Source organism: Caloenas nicobarica, chromosome Z (assembly GCF_036013445.1).
Source record: "Caloenas nicobarica isolate bCalNic1 chromosome Z, bCalNic1.hap1, whole genome shotgun sequence".
Taxonomy (NCBI): domain Eukaryota; kingdom Metazoa; phylum Chordata; class Aves; order Columbiformes; family Columbidae; genus Caloenas; species Caloenas nicobarica.
The window spans coordinates 22,965,742-22,983,917 of record NC_088284.1 but is presented as its reverse complement, the minus strand read 5'-3'; the positions used below and the strand labels follow the sequence as shown (position 1 = coordinate 22,983,917).

The 18,176-nt window shown below is 38.7% G+C and overlaps 1 protein-coding gene across 1 annotated transcript in view; it reads left to right on the top strand.

Moving 5' to 3' along the window:
* OXCT1 (3-oxoacid CoA-transferase 1) overlaps positions 1 to 16,799 on the top strand; it is an 85,996-nt gene extending 69,197 nt beyond the window's left edge. Inside the window, exons 15-17 of the mRNA XM_065656337.1 lie at positions 6,511 to 6,591; positions 8,670 to 8,771; positions 15,523 to 16,799. Coding sequence (XP_065512409.1) covers positions 6,511 to 6,591; positions 8,670 to 8,771; positions 15,523 to 15,558 — 219 coding nt within the window. The 3' untranslated portion in view covers positions 15,559 to 16,799. The remainder of the gene's footprint in view (positions 1 to 6,510; positions 6,592 to 8,669; positions 8,772 to 15,522) is intronic.
* The last annotated feature ends 1,377 nt before the right edge of the window (positions 16,800 to 18,176 follow it).

Here is an 18,176-nt window from a genome sequence, read left to right as displayed (position 1 = left end):
CTCAGGCACGTACTTCAGGTATTAATGTGATCTGAATAAATATTAATGCTAAATTTCTAGTTACTGGGGATAGGTTCACTGTTACAGACAGTCCAGGCATAGACATTTATTTTGGCATATATATATGTATAGCTTGGGCTCTGATGTACATGGGATGCCTGGTGCGCACTTCTAGAGAGGCAATTATAGGCTTTCATAAATTACTTCTGCTTTTCTGAGAAGGCACTGCAAAACTAAACTGTGCATGATTTTTCATTTTATTCTTATTTTTAAATGGAGGCTATTCTTGGTGCTCTTTCCTCTTGCCTCTTTTTTGGGGTCTTCATAGTGCTGCTTCTTGTTTGGTCAAAAGTGAAGAAGATGAAATATGAAAATCTTATGCTTGGAAATCCAAAGCTGGTGTTACGTTTTTCAGGTGCTCCTCTATGGTGTTTTTCTTCATTTATTTGTTTGTTTTAATAAATAAGTATAGTATCCATGAGACTCATTCTGATAGTCAGAAGCCTCTTGTAGGGGTGACTGCTTCTTACAGAGCCTATTTTATATTAATGGCTTTTTAATACTTTGCAGCAAAGATTTTCTCACAAACTTATTTCATCTGTATCTATGTGTCAGAGGAGCAATCTTTTGTTCTGCTCAGAGCCTAGTGTGCTACTGAGTTAAATAAATGTCTGCATGTACTGTGGCAATCATCTGTTGTGTCTGCTGGCCTTTTAGTGTAGGGACATTTTTGTCATCTTGTTTTCCAAATAAACAATAAGAAATCTATCATTAGATGCCAAAGTCTCCTGTACATCAAAAGATTTGATGGATGGAAATACAGTGGAAAGCACGGTACTTTCAGTGGATGCGTTCAAGAGTTGCTGCAATAGGTAGTTAATGCAGTCAGTTTTATCTGATTTCTGATCTTGCAAAGGATCTTTTAATTATTTTCAAGTCTTTTGTATAGTAGTAATGGCTTGATAAACATTGAAATAAGTTTTCTGAGAGTTTAAAAGTGCATTCTCCTTTGAGTACATGTTGCAATTTTTATACATAGTGATAGTCTGAGTCCTTGCAGTGCAGGCAAAATACAATTTACACTTAATTATTCGGATCAAACTAGTGTCTCTCTCAACAGTCAAATAAATACTCAAGATTTCTTCTTTTTAAACTCTGATATGCAGTATATTATAAATAAAACTACATGCTCTCTGCCTCAAATTATTTACATTCTGTAATTACATAAATTTTTACATATAATGAAAAACAAAAGGTACAGACGAAAGCTGACAGAACACGAAATGAGTTTTGCAGAGGACTCTTCAGGTTAAGAAGCACTATTGAGGAAAGGTAACATAGAAATACATAAAACAATAAGGGCATGTAGAAAATGGATGCAGAATGGCTAGTCACTGCCTTATAAAAGACATAGGGGTAGCCAAATGAAATTAGCAACTAGCATTTCTAAGACAGGAAGAAACATTTTTCATAGGCAGCTAATGAAGTTGAAGATGATCGGCAGGATGATGCAGGAGCTCAGAGAATTAAGTCTATATGAGACGGACTACACTGTTTTGTGAGGTTAAGTTCATTAATGACACAGAATCACAGAATCACAGAATGTTAGGGATTGGAAGGGACCTCAAAAGATCATCTAGTCCAATCCCCCTGCCGGAGCAGGAACACCTAGATAAGGTTACACAGGAAGGTATCCAGGTGGGTTTTGAATATCTCCAGAGAAGGAGAATCCACAACCTCCCTGGGCAGCCTGTTCCAGTGTTCCGTCACCCTCACTGTGAAGAAGTTTCTTCTCAAATTTAAGTGGAACCTCTTGTGTTCCAGCTTGAACCCATTACTCTTTGTCTTACTGTTGGTTATCACCGAGAAGAGCCTGGCTCCATCCTCGTGACACTCACCCTTTATATATTTATAAACATTAATGAGGTCTCCCCTCAGTCTCCTCTTCTCCAAGCTAAAGACACCCAGCTCCTTGAGCCTTTCCTCATAAGGGAGATGCTCCACTCCCTTAATCATCCTCGTGGCCCTGCGCTGGACTCTCTCCAGCAGTTCCCTGTCCTTCTTGAACTGAGGGGCCCAGAACTGGACACAATATTCCAGATGCGGTCTCACCAGGGCAGAGTAGAGGGGAAGGAGAACCTCTCTCGACCTACTAACCACCCCCCTTCTAATACACCCCAGGATGCCATTGGCCTTCTTGGCCACAAGGGCACAGTGCTGGCTCATGGTCATCCTGCTGTCCACCAGGACCCACAGGTCCCTTTCCCCTACACTGCTCTCTAACAGGTCATTCCCCAACCTATACTGGAACCTGGGGTTGTTCCTGCCCACATGTAAGACTCTACATTTTCCCTTGTTATATTTCATTAAATTTTTCCCTGCCCAACTCTCCAGCCTGTCCAGATCTCGCTGGATGACAGCACAGCCTTCTGGCATGTCAGCCACTCCTCCCAGCTTGGTGTCATCGGCAAACTTGCTGATAGTACACTCGATTCCCTCATCCAAGTCGTTGATGAATATATTGAATAGTATTGGTCCCAGAACTGACCCTTGAGGCACTCCACTAGATACAGGCCTCCAACCAGACTCCGCTCCATTGACCACGACTCTCTGGCTTCTTTCCTTCAGCCAGTTCTCCGGTCCACCTCACTACCCGATTGTCCAGTCCACACTTCCTCAGTTTAGCCATGAGGATGTTGTGGGAGACGGTGTCAAATACTTTACTGAAGTCAAGGTAGAGCACATCCACCGCTCTGCCATCATCAGTCCACCTTGTTATGTCTTCATAAAAGGCTATGAGGTTGGTCAAGCATGACTTCCCCTTGGTGAAGCCATGTTGACTGCCTCTAATGACCCTCTTATCCTTGATGTGTCTTAAGATGGCACCAACGGTAAGGTGTTTCATCACTTTCCCAGGGATGGAGGTGAGGCTGACTGGTCTGTAGTTACCCAGGTCCTCCTTCTTGCCCTTTTTGAAGACCAGAGTGACATTTGCTTTCCTCCAGTCCTCAGGCACCTCTCCCGTTTCCCAAGACTTTGCAAAGATGATGGAGATTGGTCCAGCAATGACTTCAGCCAGCTCCCTCAGCACCCGCGGGTGCATCCCATCTGGACCCATGGATTTATGGATGTCCAGATTGCTTAATTGCTCCCTAACCCAGTCCTCATCAAGCAAGGCAAACTGCTCCATTGTCTCGACTTCCTCTGGGGCCTCAAGGGTACGGGGCTCCTCAGGACAGCCTCCGGCAGTGTAGACAGAGACAAAGAAGGCATTCAGTAACTCTGCCTTCTCTGGATCTTCTGTCACCAGGGCACCCCCCCCATTCATCAGTGGGCCTACATTGCCTCTGGTGTTAGTTTTATCTGCCATGTATTTGAAGAAGCTCTTTCTGTTGTCCTCGACCCCTCTTGCCAGGTTTAACTCTAAGGAGGCCTTAGCTTTCCTAGTTGCCTCCCTACATCCTTTAACAACAGCCTTATATTCCTTATACTCCTTCTCCTGTGTGAAAGCAAATATGACAAGGAGACATATGGAGAATAACAAATGTGTACATTGTGCTCAGAGCCGGTTGGGAGTGCCACATGCATATGTAGAGGACTGTGCTGCTTCTGCCCTGGCAGGGAATACGTGGTATGTGCTGAAATGAATGAAAGAGCACCAGAAACAAGTTCTGGAAGATATGCAACAAGTGGGAGCTAAAAATGGCATGGAAGCCTGCTCTTCACTTCCTGAGCAGCTAATTTTTGCCACTTAGTAGGCATGCTTATAGTGCCATGAGGAGTACATGGTGCTGTACAAGGCAGAGGCCATGAGAAGGTCTGCCTTTTGAAGCAGCGTAAGAGCTTGAAGTCTAATAGCAGATATTTTCTATGAGTCTCATCTAGAAGAAATGGAAGGAGTCACTGTTCCCCTCAACAATTTTATGGGATTATGTAGGCAGAAGCAAGATATCTGCTGGAAAGTATGTAGAACGTAAAAGATACCAGGTATACTTTTAGCTTTGTAGGTTTGTGAACAGATTTAGGGGTTAATGTGAATTCTGCCAGTTCAAGGAGGCAAATGCATTCAAGTGCTAGGTTAACGGTTGGACTTGATGATCTTAAAGGTCTTTTCCACCCAAAATGTTTCTATGATTCTATAATTGAATAGCATTGCCCAGAAGCAGTCTTTAGCTCAGGAAGTCTGTACATCACAGCATGTCAGGAACCAAGAGGGTATATCTCTGGAAGGGTGGCTCAATTTTTGCTGCGTATGCTTAAGCTGCTGTGAGACACTTGGTTAATGGACCCTAAGTCTAATTCATTTTGGTATTTCTTAATGTATTTTTTGTTAAATTACTTTTTTTGTCTATAACCATATTAGGTTGTTATTTAATCTCTATACAGTCACTGTGCATCTGTGCCTAATCTGCTAAATACTGCCTAAGAGAAAAAAAAGTCAAATTCTTACCCCCATGGCATCATTGAGATGTTTTGCAAAGCATAGTAAGTTAATGGCTGGTAATTGGTCCATGTTGTGAAATGAATTGTCTGCATCATTCAGAAAAATAGAATGGAAACTAATTTTAAGCACTTGATTTGGATGTGACTGAACCTGCAGCACTGAATTGAAAACTCCTATCACCACCAATAGTTTTGGTTTGAATGTGTTGTGCAAGATTGTAGAGAGTTTTGTTCTTCAACAGCAGATTTTTTAACTTAAAGCAGTCTGAAACACCTTAAGGTTTTATGTATCTACACAACAGTCTTTTCCCTTATCTGAACAAATCCCATATAAACTCAGATGGTAAAAATTCATGCAGTTCCATTGGGATTCCAATTCTGGTAGTGCTGTGATGGATGTCTTCCAAAAGCCATCTTTAATGCTAACTGGTAATACAATAATCTTCAGCTCAAGTGTTAAGAAGCTGGAATGTATTGGTTCTTAGGGTCAAGCTGTCACCTCTGCAAGGCCATTCATTTCAGTCTCAGTTGGGTACCAGGAAGAGATACTTCATTTCATATGGCTGAGAAGTAAACCTGATACGTTACTGAAGATATTACAAACAGCACAGATTAATCTTGGCTTTTAGGCAAAGTGCACAGGAAGGTCCTTGAGACGGACGAGATAAGTAGACCAATTGAAAGTAACACTGTTCAAGTAATTATTTTCATTAAGAGTGAGTTAGTTTCATCAGAATGGTTGCTGTGGTACCAGATGCAGATTTTGCCAGTGTATTTAGAATTAGAATGAAGAAATAGTTCTTCGTAGAAGAAGATTAATTTAAAAGCACGTGGATTGCTCATTTTGCATCACTCAGGAGTCAAAATGGCTGAGAGATGGTTCCTGAGTTTATAGTAAGCAGTAAGGCAAACCGATAATTGTAAGTTTAAAAAACATTGTGTTCAGATGGTTAAATGAGAGATGTAATACTCTGAGAGTTTTGAAATGCATAACTGAAAATGGATAATTAGAGGAAAAAATAAAAGCGTGTGATAATGGGAGAAATGTGCACTTAATACTACCTCTGTAGAACGCCTACTAATACTGGCTAAAAATGTAGTGATTTATCTCTTTTATATTCATTCAGTGCTCTTGCAGCCTACATTTCATTTAGCAGTATCTAAAGACATTTGTGAATTCCTTTTTTTTAAAAAAAGGGAAGAAGAAAAAAGAAAAAAAAAAAAAAAGAAAAAAAAAGGGAGGAGGAAAATACCCAAAAAACTCACCACCCAAACCTTACCTGCCTAGCCTCATGTCAGAAGCTCTGTCTTCTCATTAGGTAATATTTTTGCCAGGATTTGGAGTTGCTGCCTTTTGAGGCCCCAGAAAAGGAAGTGCCTTAAAGTAAATCCTATTTTATATATATAAATTCTTTTCTACTTTATTTGCTTGCTAATTTGTTCTGTCTAAAACAGAGATAATGGAAGTTCTATGTAGCACTTGAAAATGAGCATATTGCACTTATCTTAGTCTGCTTTTTGGCTTTCCTGGAGAGATAGAGGGGATGGGAATTCAATTGTGGGTAAAGAAACTGAATTTACCATTTTCAGAGCATGACTATGCACTTCAGTCCTAGGGATTTGAAATGCCTGTGAATATGGTTGATCCTGCACAAACTGTTTGTGATAAAGTTTAAAACAGAGAAATGTCATGCCCACAGTGTCTTTCCCTGATTTTTGTCCTTTATGTGTCATCAATGAGGTCCCATGTATCTGTTATCCTCACATTGCAACTTAATAAGCAGAAGTATGCAGAACTTCTGAACTCAGGAGCCCACTCAGTGGTACAGTGAGATTTTTATTAGTCATCTCCCTATATGTGGGATTTAAGTAATAACTGTCCCAAATTGCCAGAGATGTAATCTGCCATAGAAGTGAATTCTCAATGAGTGTTCTGAGTACAGTGAACATTTCAATAGCACTGAATGGCTACAGCTGTGATTTTTCTTTTTCGTGTATATATTTAAATTCTGAGTAAGTTGTGTTGTTTTTGAAAATTGATGTTTGTCTGTATATTGTTAAACACAGGGCAATGTCCATAAAATCTTGGAAAAGTGCAGTTTGCCACTTACTGGGAAACAATGTGTAAACCGCATCATTACAGAAAAGGTAAAGTACTTTTCTTGATTTTTTTGTAAATGCTTTCCTTCTCTATCCCTAAGAAGGGACACTCAGCAAAAGTAGTAAAGCTTAGTAAAAATGAAGAATATATTTGGTATCTCTTGCCCATAAAGGGCAAAGATTCCCTTGACGTTCAGTTCCAGAGGTCTTGAGGTTCCTATTTTTCCTTTTAAAGCTTTAACCATTGACATCTAGTATACTTGACCATACTCTTAGACACCTTCAGAACGAAGATGCCACACATGAAAAGTATGCGATGTATGTGTCTCTTTGTTTTTCCCAAAGCATTCCTGAAAATTTGCTATGTGAGATGCAGATCTTCAAAACCAGCTTTATTCACAGCTCATTTTTTTTCCAGTAGAGCAGTAACTGTGTAGCAGAGAATCAGCGTCTTCCTAGGTGCATGCTAGACTCATTCAGAGAAACATAACCCATATCTGTAGTAGGGCTTTAGTGCTTTTTTCCTTACTTGATTCCACTTGTGAAGCAATGTACTGTCCAGTGCAAGGACATGTGAACATCTGATGTTGCTGCTGCTCAAACTACATTAGTGAATCTTTTCAGCAAGGGATAAGTGACTCAAGTTTTTTGCTATAATCATGCTCCTTTTGTTATCAGTGTTTACATTTTTAAGGGCTTACAGTAGTCCTCTGTGAGCTATCTATCATACTGAGTAGAATGCATCAAAGGTGCTGATGTAGAATCTGTTTTCTCCCAGTGGTGTGTTGCTACCGTAATTTAAAGTTGTGGGGGTTTTTTTCTCCACAAAGTAAGGGAAAATAAATGAAAATATGGAAGTTTTCCCAGTCTGCTGCTAACTGTCCACATACAAATGTAAGGTACAAAAAAATGAGACTGAACAAGGACTGATATTAGGTTGGCGCCATGTATGTATTATAGGATTGTACGTTTTTCAATACATAAGTAGCGTAGCGACAGCTTCTTTAAAAATGGCTGTTATGCTTCTTTCCTTGTACTATAATAGAAAATAAACAACATGCAGAAATCTTTTTAAGAGTCACCACTTGTCAGATCTGGTTGTTCTGTTAGGACATGTCACAAATGTACAACAGTACTTAGTGTTGCAAATTCTGTTTACACACTAGCTTCCTAATATGTATGTTTCTTATGCCCAGCTTCTCTTTTAAGACTTTGAGGAGCCATAATTTTTCGGTCCCGTAAATCAGTGTCATGTGCCCAGAAGACTGCTGAACTTTAGTACGCTTCTGTGATGAGTTTAAGACTTCACTTCCATTTCAAGTTCAGTCTTCACCAGTTCTTTTGCTATTGACTTTTTTTTAAGGAAAATTACTATAGACCTTATGGTTTCCCTGGCAACTAGCTTGCAACCTGAGTATGTCCCTCTGGCAGGCACCGTTCAAGTGCACATTGTTTTACAGGTGTTTTTATTTGATGTGCTTGTGAGCCTTGGAAGTACAGAGCATATTTTATGAAGACATCAGGAAGAACAGCCTTTGCTCCTTAAGCCATTTTCTCCCAGGCTTTCTATTAAAAATACAAGAAATTTTGTCTTTCATTGCTAGCTTCTGAAAATACTAAAATTTGTACTGGGTGTGCAGTAGCTGTTGGAGAAGCTTATAATCTCATGAAGGTGATCAACCACTTTGTACCTCTCTACTGGCCTAAAAACAAAATAGAAGAATGGAGGAGATATTGTCTTTTCCTTTTTTCCTTCATGATCTCTTGCTGAGCATTGTCTTGCAGCAAAGAACGTCTCAGTCGTTTCCTTTTGGACCTCCCAGTTTTCACTAGATTGGAGCATGAGGCATGGTCCTTGTTTTATGCAATGAAGAATGGTTGCACATTTTACCAATGAAACTAACACATCTTATATTTTAGATTCTTTCAGGTACAAATAAATGTAGCAGAAATCCGTTTTGGTCAGTCAAAAAGTGGAAAGTGAAACCAATTGATAATGGTATCTTTTCTTACTGAAGGAACACTACCTACTTCAGTACACCATTATGTACAATATTACTGCTTAACATCCTAATTTTCTGCTTTGATAATAAAAAAACTAATTGTCTGCAATTTGAACCTGACAGGCTGTGTTCGATGTGGACAAGAAGAAAGGGTTGACCCTTGTGGAAATCTGGGAAGGACTGACAGTGGATGATATCAAGAAATGCACTGGCTGTGACTTCACAGTAAGTAATGTTACAACCAAATATAGTTAGTCTGGTGTCAGAACAAATATTCTCTGCAAATATTCATCATGTGGAGACTTACAGATGCAGTAAGTTTCCTCCTTATAGGTGAGGGCTAAGTAGATTACCTGTGGGATTTACAGTGAAAATAAGACAACAATTTAGGGCTAATCTAGTATGATTATATTGGAAGCATTAAAAGCTAGAAAAAACAGAAGAGATGGAGAAATGACTAAAAGGACAATGTGGAAAGGGAACTTTTATGATGCTTTGAAGAGGGGAGCTGATTCATATCTGAGAGATGGATGAATATTTATTTTTCCACTATATAAATTAGTTTACCTAACTCCCTGTTGCTAAGTTTTCATGCTCTCTTTAGGTGGGGTTGTGAATCTTTTCAACAGGGATGACTACACGTGTCCACTCATGTATTACTAGTGACAATCAATTAAATGCTCTGCTATCAGTATATTTGCTTTTTCTCTTCCATTGCCTTGTACAAATGAAACTTGTACTCTCTGTTAATCCAGAAAGCCACTGCCTTTTGACCTTCACATTCATTCTTAAATCTCACTCAATGCTAGCACAAAACTGGCTTATTAATGGAAAGCTGTAATGCACTAGATTGTAGCTGATTGCATATGTGTGGCTGATGACAAATATAGTTTCTTGACGGTCTTCTCCTACATGCATGTTAATGAATTATTTTCTTCCATGTTGTGAAGTCTTTCGGGGTCAGTCAGCCCTCCTTTGGCAAGGAGAGCGAGTATGACAGTATACAATTTTTGCTGTAATAGTAGTTGGGGAGTATTTGTTAATGAAGTGTAATATACGTTTCCTCTTCACAGAGTTTCGTGGTAGGGCTAGGGTACGTAACTGAAAGACTGCAGAGCAGTTAGTAGGTGAAAGAGTTCATTATTAAGGCTTCTAGCATACCATTGGCAGTAAGTAAAACTTTCTTTAGCAATGAGCCTGTGGAACTTCGTTCATTTCCTCTGTCCATAAGGGAGCATTTCTGGTAACTAAATATGATACTATATGTTTTTCTTACAGAGTTTTAAATATTTTAAATAAAGAGCTGTTCAGTTCTGAAAATACATTTGTTTATCTGAGAAAAATTGTTTGGTTAAAGATGAGTGACCTGCAACTGCAGAGTGCAAGAAACTGCTACAAAATGACTTTGCTCCATTATTAATTTTCCATGTAACATTTTATGGAAGTCATTATTATTTTTTAATTTACAGTGGAAGCAACCTTCCATAATCAGCAATTCTGTGTGCAAAAGAAATTATTCATTCAGCTTCTCACCATGACTTAGGAAAAAATGATCAATTTTTTAAAACTTCAGTAATGTCAGGACTTCTTTTTCTTTGGCTGATCAGCCTGTCAAACAGCTAGCATCCAAAACTAAAACATAAAAATGACCTTGTAGGTTTGTGTCTATTGTAGTCAGTCACAAAAAAATTTTTCTATTATATCTAATTTGGGGATTAACTTGATGAATTTGAAGAAGCCATATTTAGTGAGCATTTAAACAGATTGAAACTGCAGGAAAGGACTTCATTGTTAGAAGACACCATTGACTACATGTTCCAATCCTGCTTGTTTGGAAGGAGTTGTTTTCTTTTTGGTTCATGTGACCAATATATATGTATTTAATTGAGTGTATGTTACCCAAAGTAAAGTCCAGCAGCCTATGTTCAAGGCAACAAAAGCAGATGTAACAAAGAATTGAGAGAAAGAGGTGATAAACTTAAAATGGTGGGCTATGAGACTGAACTTTGCAGCAACATGGTGCCTATGATAGGGCCAAACTATTAGGACCAAAGAAAATATTAGCACCACCCACTGTCCCTTAGTGCTTTCCTGTAAATGCTATGACTGGTATAAATTTTGAATCTTCAGGAAAGCCTGAAGTTAGTAATTGATGAGAGGTCTGGGTCCCTGGGATCAGGAAGGGACTCTTCACAGCCATCATCTCCTCGTTCTCCTGAAGGCAAAACTCCAGGGCAGCGTGCTTTGTATGGCTGCCGTGGTCAGGCATGAAAAAACGAGCTGTGGGCCTGAAAAACATAGATGCTGCTTGATTTATGCACTTTCATATACTTACCTTGAAAGCATGCACCTTGCGTAGAAGCTTGCAAAGCATGTACTGCGCTGACCTCTGGCCAAGGTGTGCGTGTGGGTCAGCATTACGTACTAATTGGTATTTCCAAAGGTGCCTGAAATCTCTATAGTCCTGCAGATGGAAAGCGTGAACTACAATGATTTATCTATTAAAGCTGTGGCGTGGAAGAGCACTAGCTCTTCCTTTCATTTTATTTTTTTCCCCTTCTAAAGAAAGTTTCCAGGCCACAGTGACCCAGTCCTGCTCTCATTGAAATCCTTACCAAAACTTCCCCTAACATCTGTGACAGCAAAACAGGGTCACTGTTGTGTAGTATTGGACCCTTGTTGGCCTGATTTTCATAAACAGCAAACACCTACAACTCTTTCACTTAGTTTTTGAGCTCAGAAAATTGAGATTTGAGCATGGTAACGGGCAGAAAGCAGCATCCTTGGTCCTTTTTTCCACATTTCAAGATTCTGCCTCAAGCTTCCTTGCAAGAGTAATAGTTGTGCTTGTGATTATTTATGTTCACCTAATGAAACATCTTGTTCTTGTTTATATCGGTGACAGAAACTTTAGTGATACTGTATTGCTACAGTAAAAGCAGTTTTTTTGAATCGCATGTTTTGCTAGTTTGAAACAGAATTAATGGGTTGAAAATGAGGAGTTGACCCTTTTCTAGTGGGTTTTTTTTCAGTGGATGCAGTGAATGATCTGAAGTAAAATAAATGTCTCTCTGTGTTCATTACAAGTGCAATCCTAAGGGATGGCTGTACCTTTATAACATAACTATCCCCCTGCAGGCTATTCTTTTTGGAAAGGAGAACTTTATACCCTCTATGGCTTTCTTTGAGACATGTTTGACTATACAGTACCATTTTTACTGCCTGCTTACTTATTTGGAAAAACATCTCCTAAAGAACATCTGCAACAACAACATGTCGAAGAAAATGTAATTTAGAGTCAACAATCTTCATTATAGACTAACATCATATAAAAAAGTAAACAATTCACCCTCAATTTTACTGTGCTCTGAAGAGAAAATGCTGGCTTATCTTGCATGCTTAAATCAGATCTGCTGCTGCCTAGCATATAGATCACCTTGTCAGGTCATCTGTTTGGGCTTGTACTGCCTTATACCGTTGATAAGGCCATGAGAGAACGGACTGAGAACCATACTTTTGGAGATGTATTTCATTATAAAAATAATCAGGATAAGTCTGTCTGGGTGAAAATTCTCCCTCCCTCCTCTTTGTTTTGTTGGGTTTTTGTTTTTTTTTTTTGATCTGAAAGCTCAGCTTTACAAAATGATCTTAAAAGATAACATGGAGTTTAGGAAAAGCATCTGCCATAGAAACATTAGGTAGTTAAATAGCAACTGACTAATGTATATTTAAAAATAAATTGACTGTCCACATTCAAGACAGCAAGTACAGAATAATAGAGGATATGGCTTTATTTTCTGGAAGTACTTCTTCCTTTGGGGAGACAGGCTGTTGCAGGATTAAGTAATTTTTTAAATGGGTGTTGTGTTTTTTCCTGATCAATCACACCCACTACAAAATTCACATTAGTAACAGAGTTTTGTACAAAAGCTAATCTTGGAATTGTGACTTGCTTTTATCCGCAATTTCAAATAATTAGGAGTTAATAATGAATAAGCAACTTTTATAATTTTAATGAATATGCTCATACTGTTCTTTTTGTTTTGAGAGGCTGTTTTTACACTTTTGAACAGCAACTTGCTTTTGCACACCTGATAAGGTCATTGGAAGTTATTAGGACTCAGCATCCTTCAGAATCGGGCCTTGAAAGAACTGCTTGCTATAAAAAACCATAATGAAATAAGCATAGAGCTGTTTATGTAGGCGAAAAGGGTATTTTGGAGTTGGAAATCAGAGAGTGAATAAGCTTGAATTGCAGGGAGTCCCGCAGGTTGTGTGTCCTACAAATTTGGAGGCCGTGTGCAAGGCTACCCAGGCAAACTGCTCCCAGGAGCAGTTGTTCAACACTAGCTTGTTCAAGACTAGCAAAGTATTTCGAAGCTTCCAAGAGACACTGTTCTTCCTGTGATTGAAATAATACTAAGAATGTGTTGCTCAGGAGGTACTGTAAGAAAGTAGTGAGTCTGTGGCTGTGTGCTGCAAAATAATCTTCATTAAGCACATTCAACCCTTATCAAATGCTGTGCTGTTAGCACGGGGTGATACTGAATTTGCTGGTTCTGCTGGGGTTTAATGCAGTGGACTCAGGGGGCTGTCTGCATTTCAAACTTGATTACTCCTTGTTTTCCAAGCACAAACTGTGGCTTTTGTTACATTAACATTTTTCTGCTTATTTAATCACATTTTATTTAGAACAAACAGTTGTATTTGGGTCCAGTTCTGAGTGTTGCTGGGCTCTCGCCACCTCTGTTTTATCTTCAGCAGGTGTTGTGGCACTTCAGCACTCACGAGAATTAGACGCTTTCTGAAACGGATAGTGGTGCACACAAATGACAGCTGTTAGCATCAAACGTGCAGACATTACATTTAATGTAATATGCTCATTCAAATGTAAAACACTTGAGGTTTTGATGGCACCAAAATCTATGGCAGCAGAAAAACAATAATCTCCTCCAGTAATTGCCTTCTGTCATTATTTGCAGAATATAGATTTTAATGGTGCTATCTTCGTCCTCCAGTTTTTGCCTTTACTTCAATGGAACCACCCCTGGGTGAAGCAGAAATAGGCCCAAATTAAGTGAGGCACACAGGCACTTGGAGTCAGAAATGTTGAAACATTTCTGGAACTAGTCCAGCAATGCTGGTGCACTCAGGGAGTTTTTCCTGTAGCTCCTCCACACAAGTACCTATTACATCTATTTATTATCATAGTTCACACACAACTTTGAAAAATCAATGAACAGTTTCCATCCACTGAAAACATTTCATTAGCATTCAATACAGTAAACACATTCTTCATGAACTAAGCTTTCCTCGGTGGCTATTCTCATAAGTTTATAAATGATGATATGTAGTGGCTGGAGGAAGGATAATGTAGAAATCTAACTGGTGCAGAGAATACAGCTCTGTATCTCTAAAAGAAAGAGCCTTTAGTGCTTGGAAAGGCCCTTATATATCGTTCTTTCATGAGTTAGCTTGCTCAGTACTGTTAAATGAAAAAGATGGGATAAGGAGGTAGAAGAGATGCAGTATGTCGTGGGACACATTAATCAATAAGGAGCTAGATTATTTGTAGAACTGGTTTTTTTCCTGAACAAGTAAGATCACATGAGTTATTTTTGATCTTCATCCTGGGGCAACTCTTTAAGTAGGACTGGGAACAGGAGATATTGAAAGAGGCTTGGGTCTTCTGTGGAGAACTTTTCCTCAGGATATTTGCTGCAGTCAGGGTTCAACCAAATGATAACCATTGCTACTCTTTGAAGTCTTCTCTGTATTGTTCCCATTTATACCTTATTTTCTCATCTACTTTCCTGTTCAGGCTCACTTTCATTTGGTTTTGGTCTGCTGGATACTTTAAAATATCACTAATTGATTTTTACAAGGATATGGAATTAAAACAATAGAATACATAAGAGTCCTCACATGAAAATGAATGTGAATGGAAAAAGGCAAGTTAAAAAAAAAAAGTTAAAATTAGAAGTATTGAACTATGTAATCATCAAACAAATGAAAAGAATGTCAATGGAAGATGGCAAATTAAAAAAGAAGTTAAATTAGAATTATTGAATTACATCATCATCAAACAAATTGTCAAATCAAATGTGTACGTATTCCATAGGTACAGTATGTGTGCAATATACCTCTGCATTTAATTGTATATCCCCTGCTAATACGCATGTTCCAATACTCACTTGACTGCTTCTACACAGACCCAGCATTCACAGAGAGCATCGTATCTCCTGGTGGGTGGGGAAGAAAAGCAGAATGAACTTGGCTATTGAGCAAAGAAGGGAAATAATCAGTTTAAGATTCCTTGGCATGCTTGTTTTAATACTGCAGTTGTGATTTGATCATGTATTGAATATAATCTGTTTTGTTGCCTCTACATCATTCCATGTATTGATGTGTCAATGCAGGTGGATTAGAAAGTGATGGCTGAAGCTGCTGTCCGCCTGCAGCTCTCTCTCCTATTTCTGTTCATGGCAGGCGCAGCCTCAGTGAACACCAGATATGACAATTTCTGGGCCAGTGCATTAACTAAGGATGGCCTATTTTTGAGATTTGTTTATGCACTATCCCGTACACTGTATAATTGAGGAGCTGCTTCACCAGAGTTCAGCTTTCCCTTCTTCTGGCATAAAGAAGCCATCTGAGAAAACCACGCAGTTGTCGGGGGCAAACACAAGTTCAGCTGTCCAAGTTCGATCTACCTGCATTCTTAAATCAATAACCCAACTCAAAATAAATGAAGTTTAGAGGCTGGTTACTAGCACCACACATATCTTGTATTCCTGCATCAGAAAATTTAGTTGTGGGAGTGTTTATCTCTGAAATACTACAAATATATCAGTTTAAATAAATACAGTGTCTCTAGTCTTCAGTGGCACATAGTTGATAGAGATGGAAGTGAATGGTGGGTTGTACTGCTATATCTGTATGCCAACAGTTGTGTTTTTTCCCTCCTTTTTGCTAGGTTTCACCAAAACTGATACCAATGAGGCAGATTTAAACGTGAAATACAGACTGAGCTTAACTTGCCAGAAGGCTCCTTTCCGAGTGGGAGCTCAGTTGAAGAGAAATCGATGACTGTTTTGCAACTTTACTTCTCTCTCTCTTTTTTTTTTTAAGGGCTTTGTGAGTAGTTTCCAGATAGTTAAACTCAGGCTGTGACTATCAGCCTAAATTGTATTTTACTTTCATAACATTACCAATGTTAATTGAAAGTTGAATTTATTCCCTAAGTTTTGCATAACATTATACTAAAATGTTAATGAACATTGTCAAAAAAATGCCTTGTAGTCTCTCTGCCAAATACTACATATTTTACACAGATTCAGATGATGACCATACAAAATGTATGATGGCTTCTGCTTTTCCTGATGTCATTAACCGTACGAATCACTCCATTGCTCTGGAACAACAGCACTTACCATGTCCATTCTCCTGTAAAGATGCGGGCTTTCTTTTATGAGTGGTCTATAGCAAATGTATGCAGCTTTAGAGAGACATTAGGAATATAGACTTCCCTGTTCCTGAACCTTTTAATGACTCTGTGACAAAACTGTTCATGCCAGTGGAAATAACTGGGTCCTTAGCCCTGAATGTATCTGTTTCCACGACGTAAGTCTGTTGACAATGAGAAGCCTACATCTCCGAAAGTCCAACTCTGACCCCTTATATTGGAATCATACAAACTAGGATGGGGCTAGTATGAAGGAGGAATATTAAGAAGTCTCTGTCCCCATGCAGACAACTGGTAGCTGCACAGCTGCCCACGTGAACCTCTCTTACTCTCCAGATATAATCCTGCTCTCCAGCCCCCATTCAAAGGCAAATAAAGATTGTTTCTGGAGTAAGGTCTGTCCTTACAGCATTACAGAGAGAAACAGGGGAATAGAATGTTGTGGGCACTTGGAAGATTCTTCTGAAGGGAAGTTATTTAGGGTAAAAGCTATAAGGTCGCACCACTTGCTGATCAAGGCATTGGTAAAAAGTAACGAGTTTGGAACCCAAACTCATGATAACCAGAATGAACACCATGAAAGAATCAAAATGAAAAGTAATTCTCTCATACTGGTTCTATTTGATAAATATCTTCCTTTCCCTGATATTAATTACAAATTGACTGTTATTTTTACAAATAGGTAATATGCAGCATTGGATCTCACATCTCAAATCATCACATATATCTTTATTATACAAAGCATGAACTGACTGGAAATCCACATTAAAATACAGTGTTCTCTCCAAGTTTAATGGTTTCTGTCATTCATATAAATAGGAACATGTAAAACACTTAAAATAATTCCCGACATAATATTTGACATCAGGACTAGAGTAGATCAAGTGTCTGAAAAATGTGTAAAATGTAGATGCACAAATAAATATGTATATGCCTATCATACATATGATAAGCAGCGTGGGGATATGGTATAGAAGGGCATTCCAATACTAGATGGATGAGGTATTCACCATAGTCAGTATGTGTTGTGGAAGGAATATAGCACATTTCTGGGGAACCAGACAGGAAAATCCTGAAATATTTCATTCCTGTACTAGTCTTTGCATTGCATTTTTCCTTTCTAAAAAAAAAAATGCTTCTCATTCATGGGACAGTTTTAAAAGTTGTCTTGATCTACACATGGGGTTTGGGTTTTATAGCAGTAAAACTGCTTTGATTAGAGAGATTATTTTGTTTTAGTTGCACTTGCTCTAAACAATTATTTGATAATCTCTTGTCAATACCAGAATAAATTACCCTTTCTTCCCACAAAGGAATATACAAAATGCCTTTGTAAGCACATTTCTGCTGGTACAAAAGTACTCCCATAATACTAAATTGTATGGGTGCTAATGGGTGGTAGACCACTGCACAGCCCATATGTGTAGGCAAGACCTGATGCTGAGCCCAAGTACAAAGACTAATGCTAATTTAATGATTAAACATATACAAGTGATTTAGTTGACAGGTAATTTGCATGCAAGACGTGAAACTGCATTGATCGAAGTGCTCCAAAATATCTTAACCCAGGATTAGCACAAGTTAGTTTTTACGTAGCTTAATTTTCACCTGTTTTCTCTGTTTAGGTATATTCCCTATGTTGTTCAGTCATTCCAAACGAGTAACTTTTTTAGATAAGTTTGTCCATTTTTATTGCTGTGCAGGTGGACTGAAGTTCTGCTCACAGAGGTTTTGCAGATTAAAAGGCTCTGTATAATGAAAAAGTGACTCTATTTTAGCTCAGTATGAAACAGTTTTGGCTTTGGATAGGCGCATCTTTCCGAATCCATAAAGACACTTTCGTGGCAATTCTGACCCTTGTTCTGCTTGTACATAGCAAAAGTTGCCTGTCTTTGCCTTCAGGACCAAGGATGGGTGAAGAGCTTCTCTGAGGGGATGGTGTGATCCCTGAAGGTGTCTTGTTTATCATCACCCAAAGCTCTCATAGAGAGTACCCAGAATGGATACTGTTTTTAAGGAGGAGTCTAAAAGCTATTGTACAGGGTATAGGGAGATACTATTGAATCATCCAGAGGAAACAAAAAAAAATAGCTGGAGAAATCTTAAAGAAATCTATAAATGAAATGTTGATCTGTTGCAATTACCCATGCTACATTAGTAGTAGG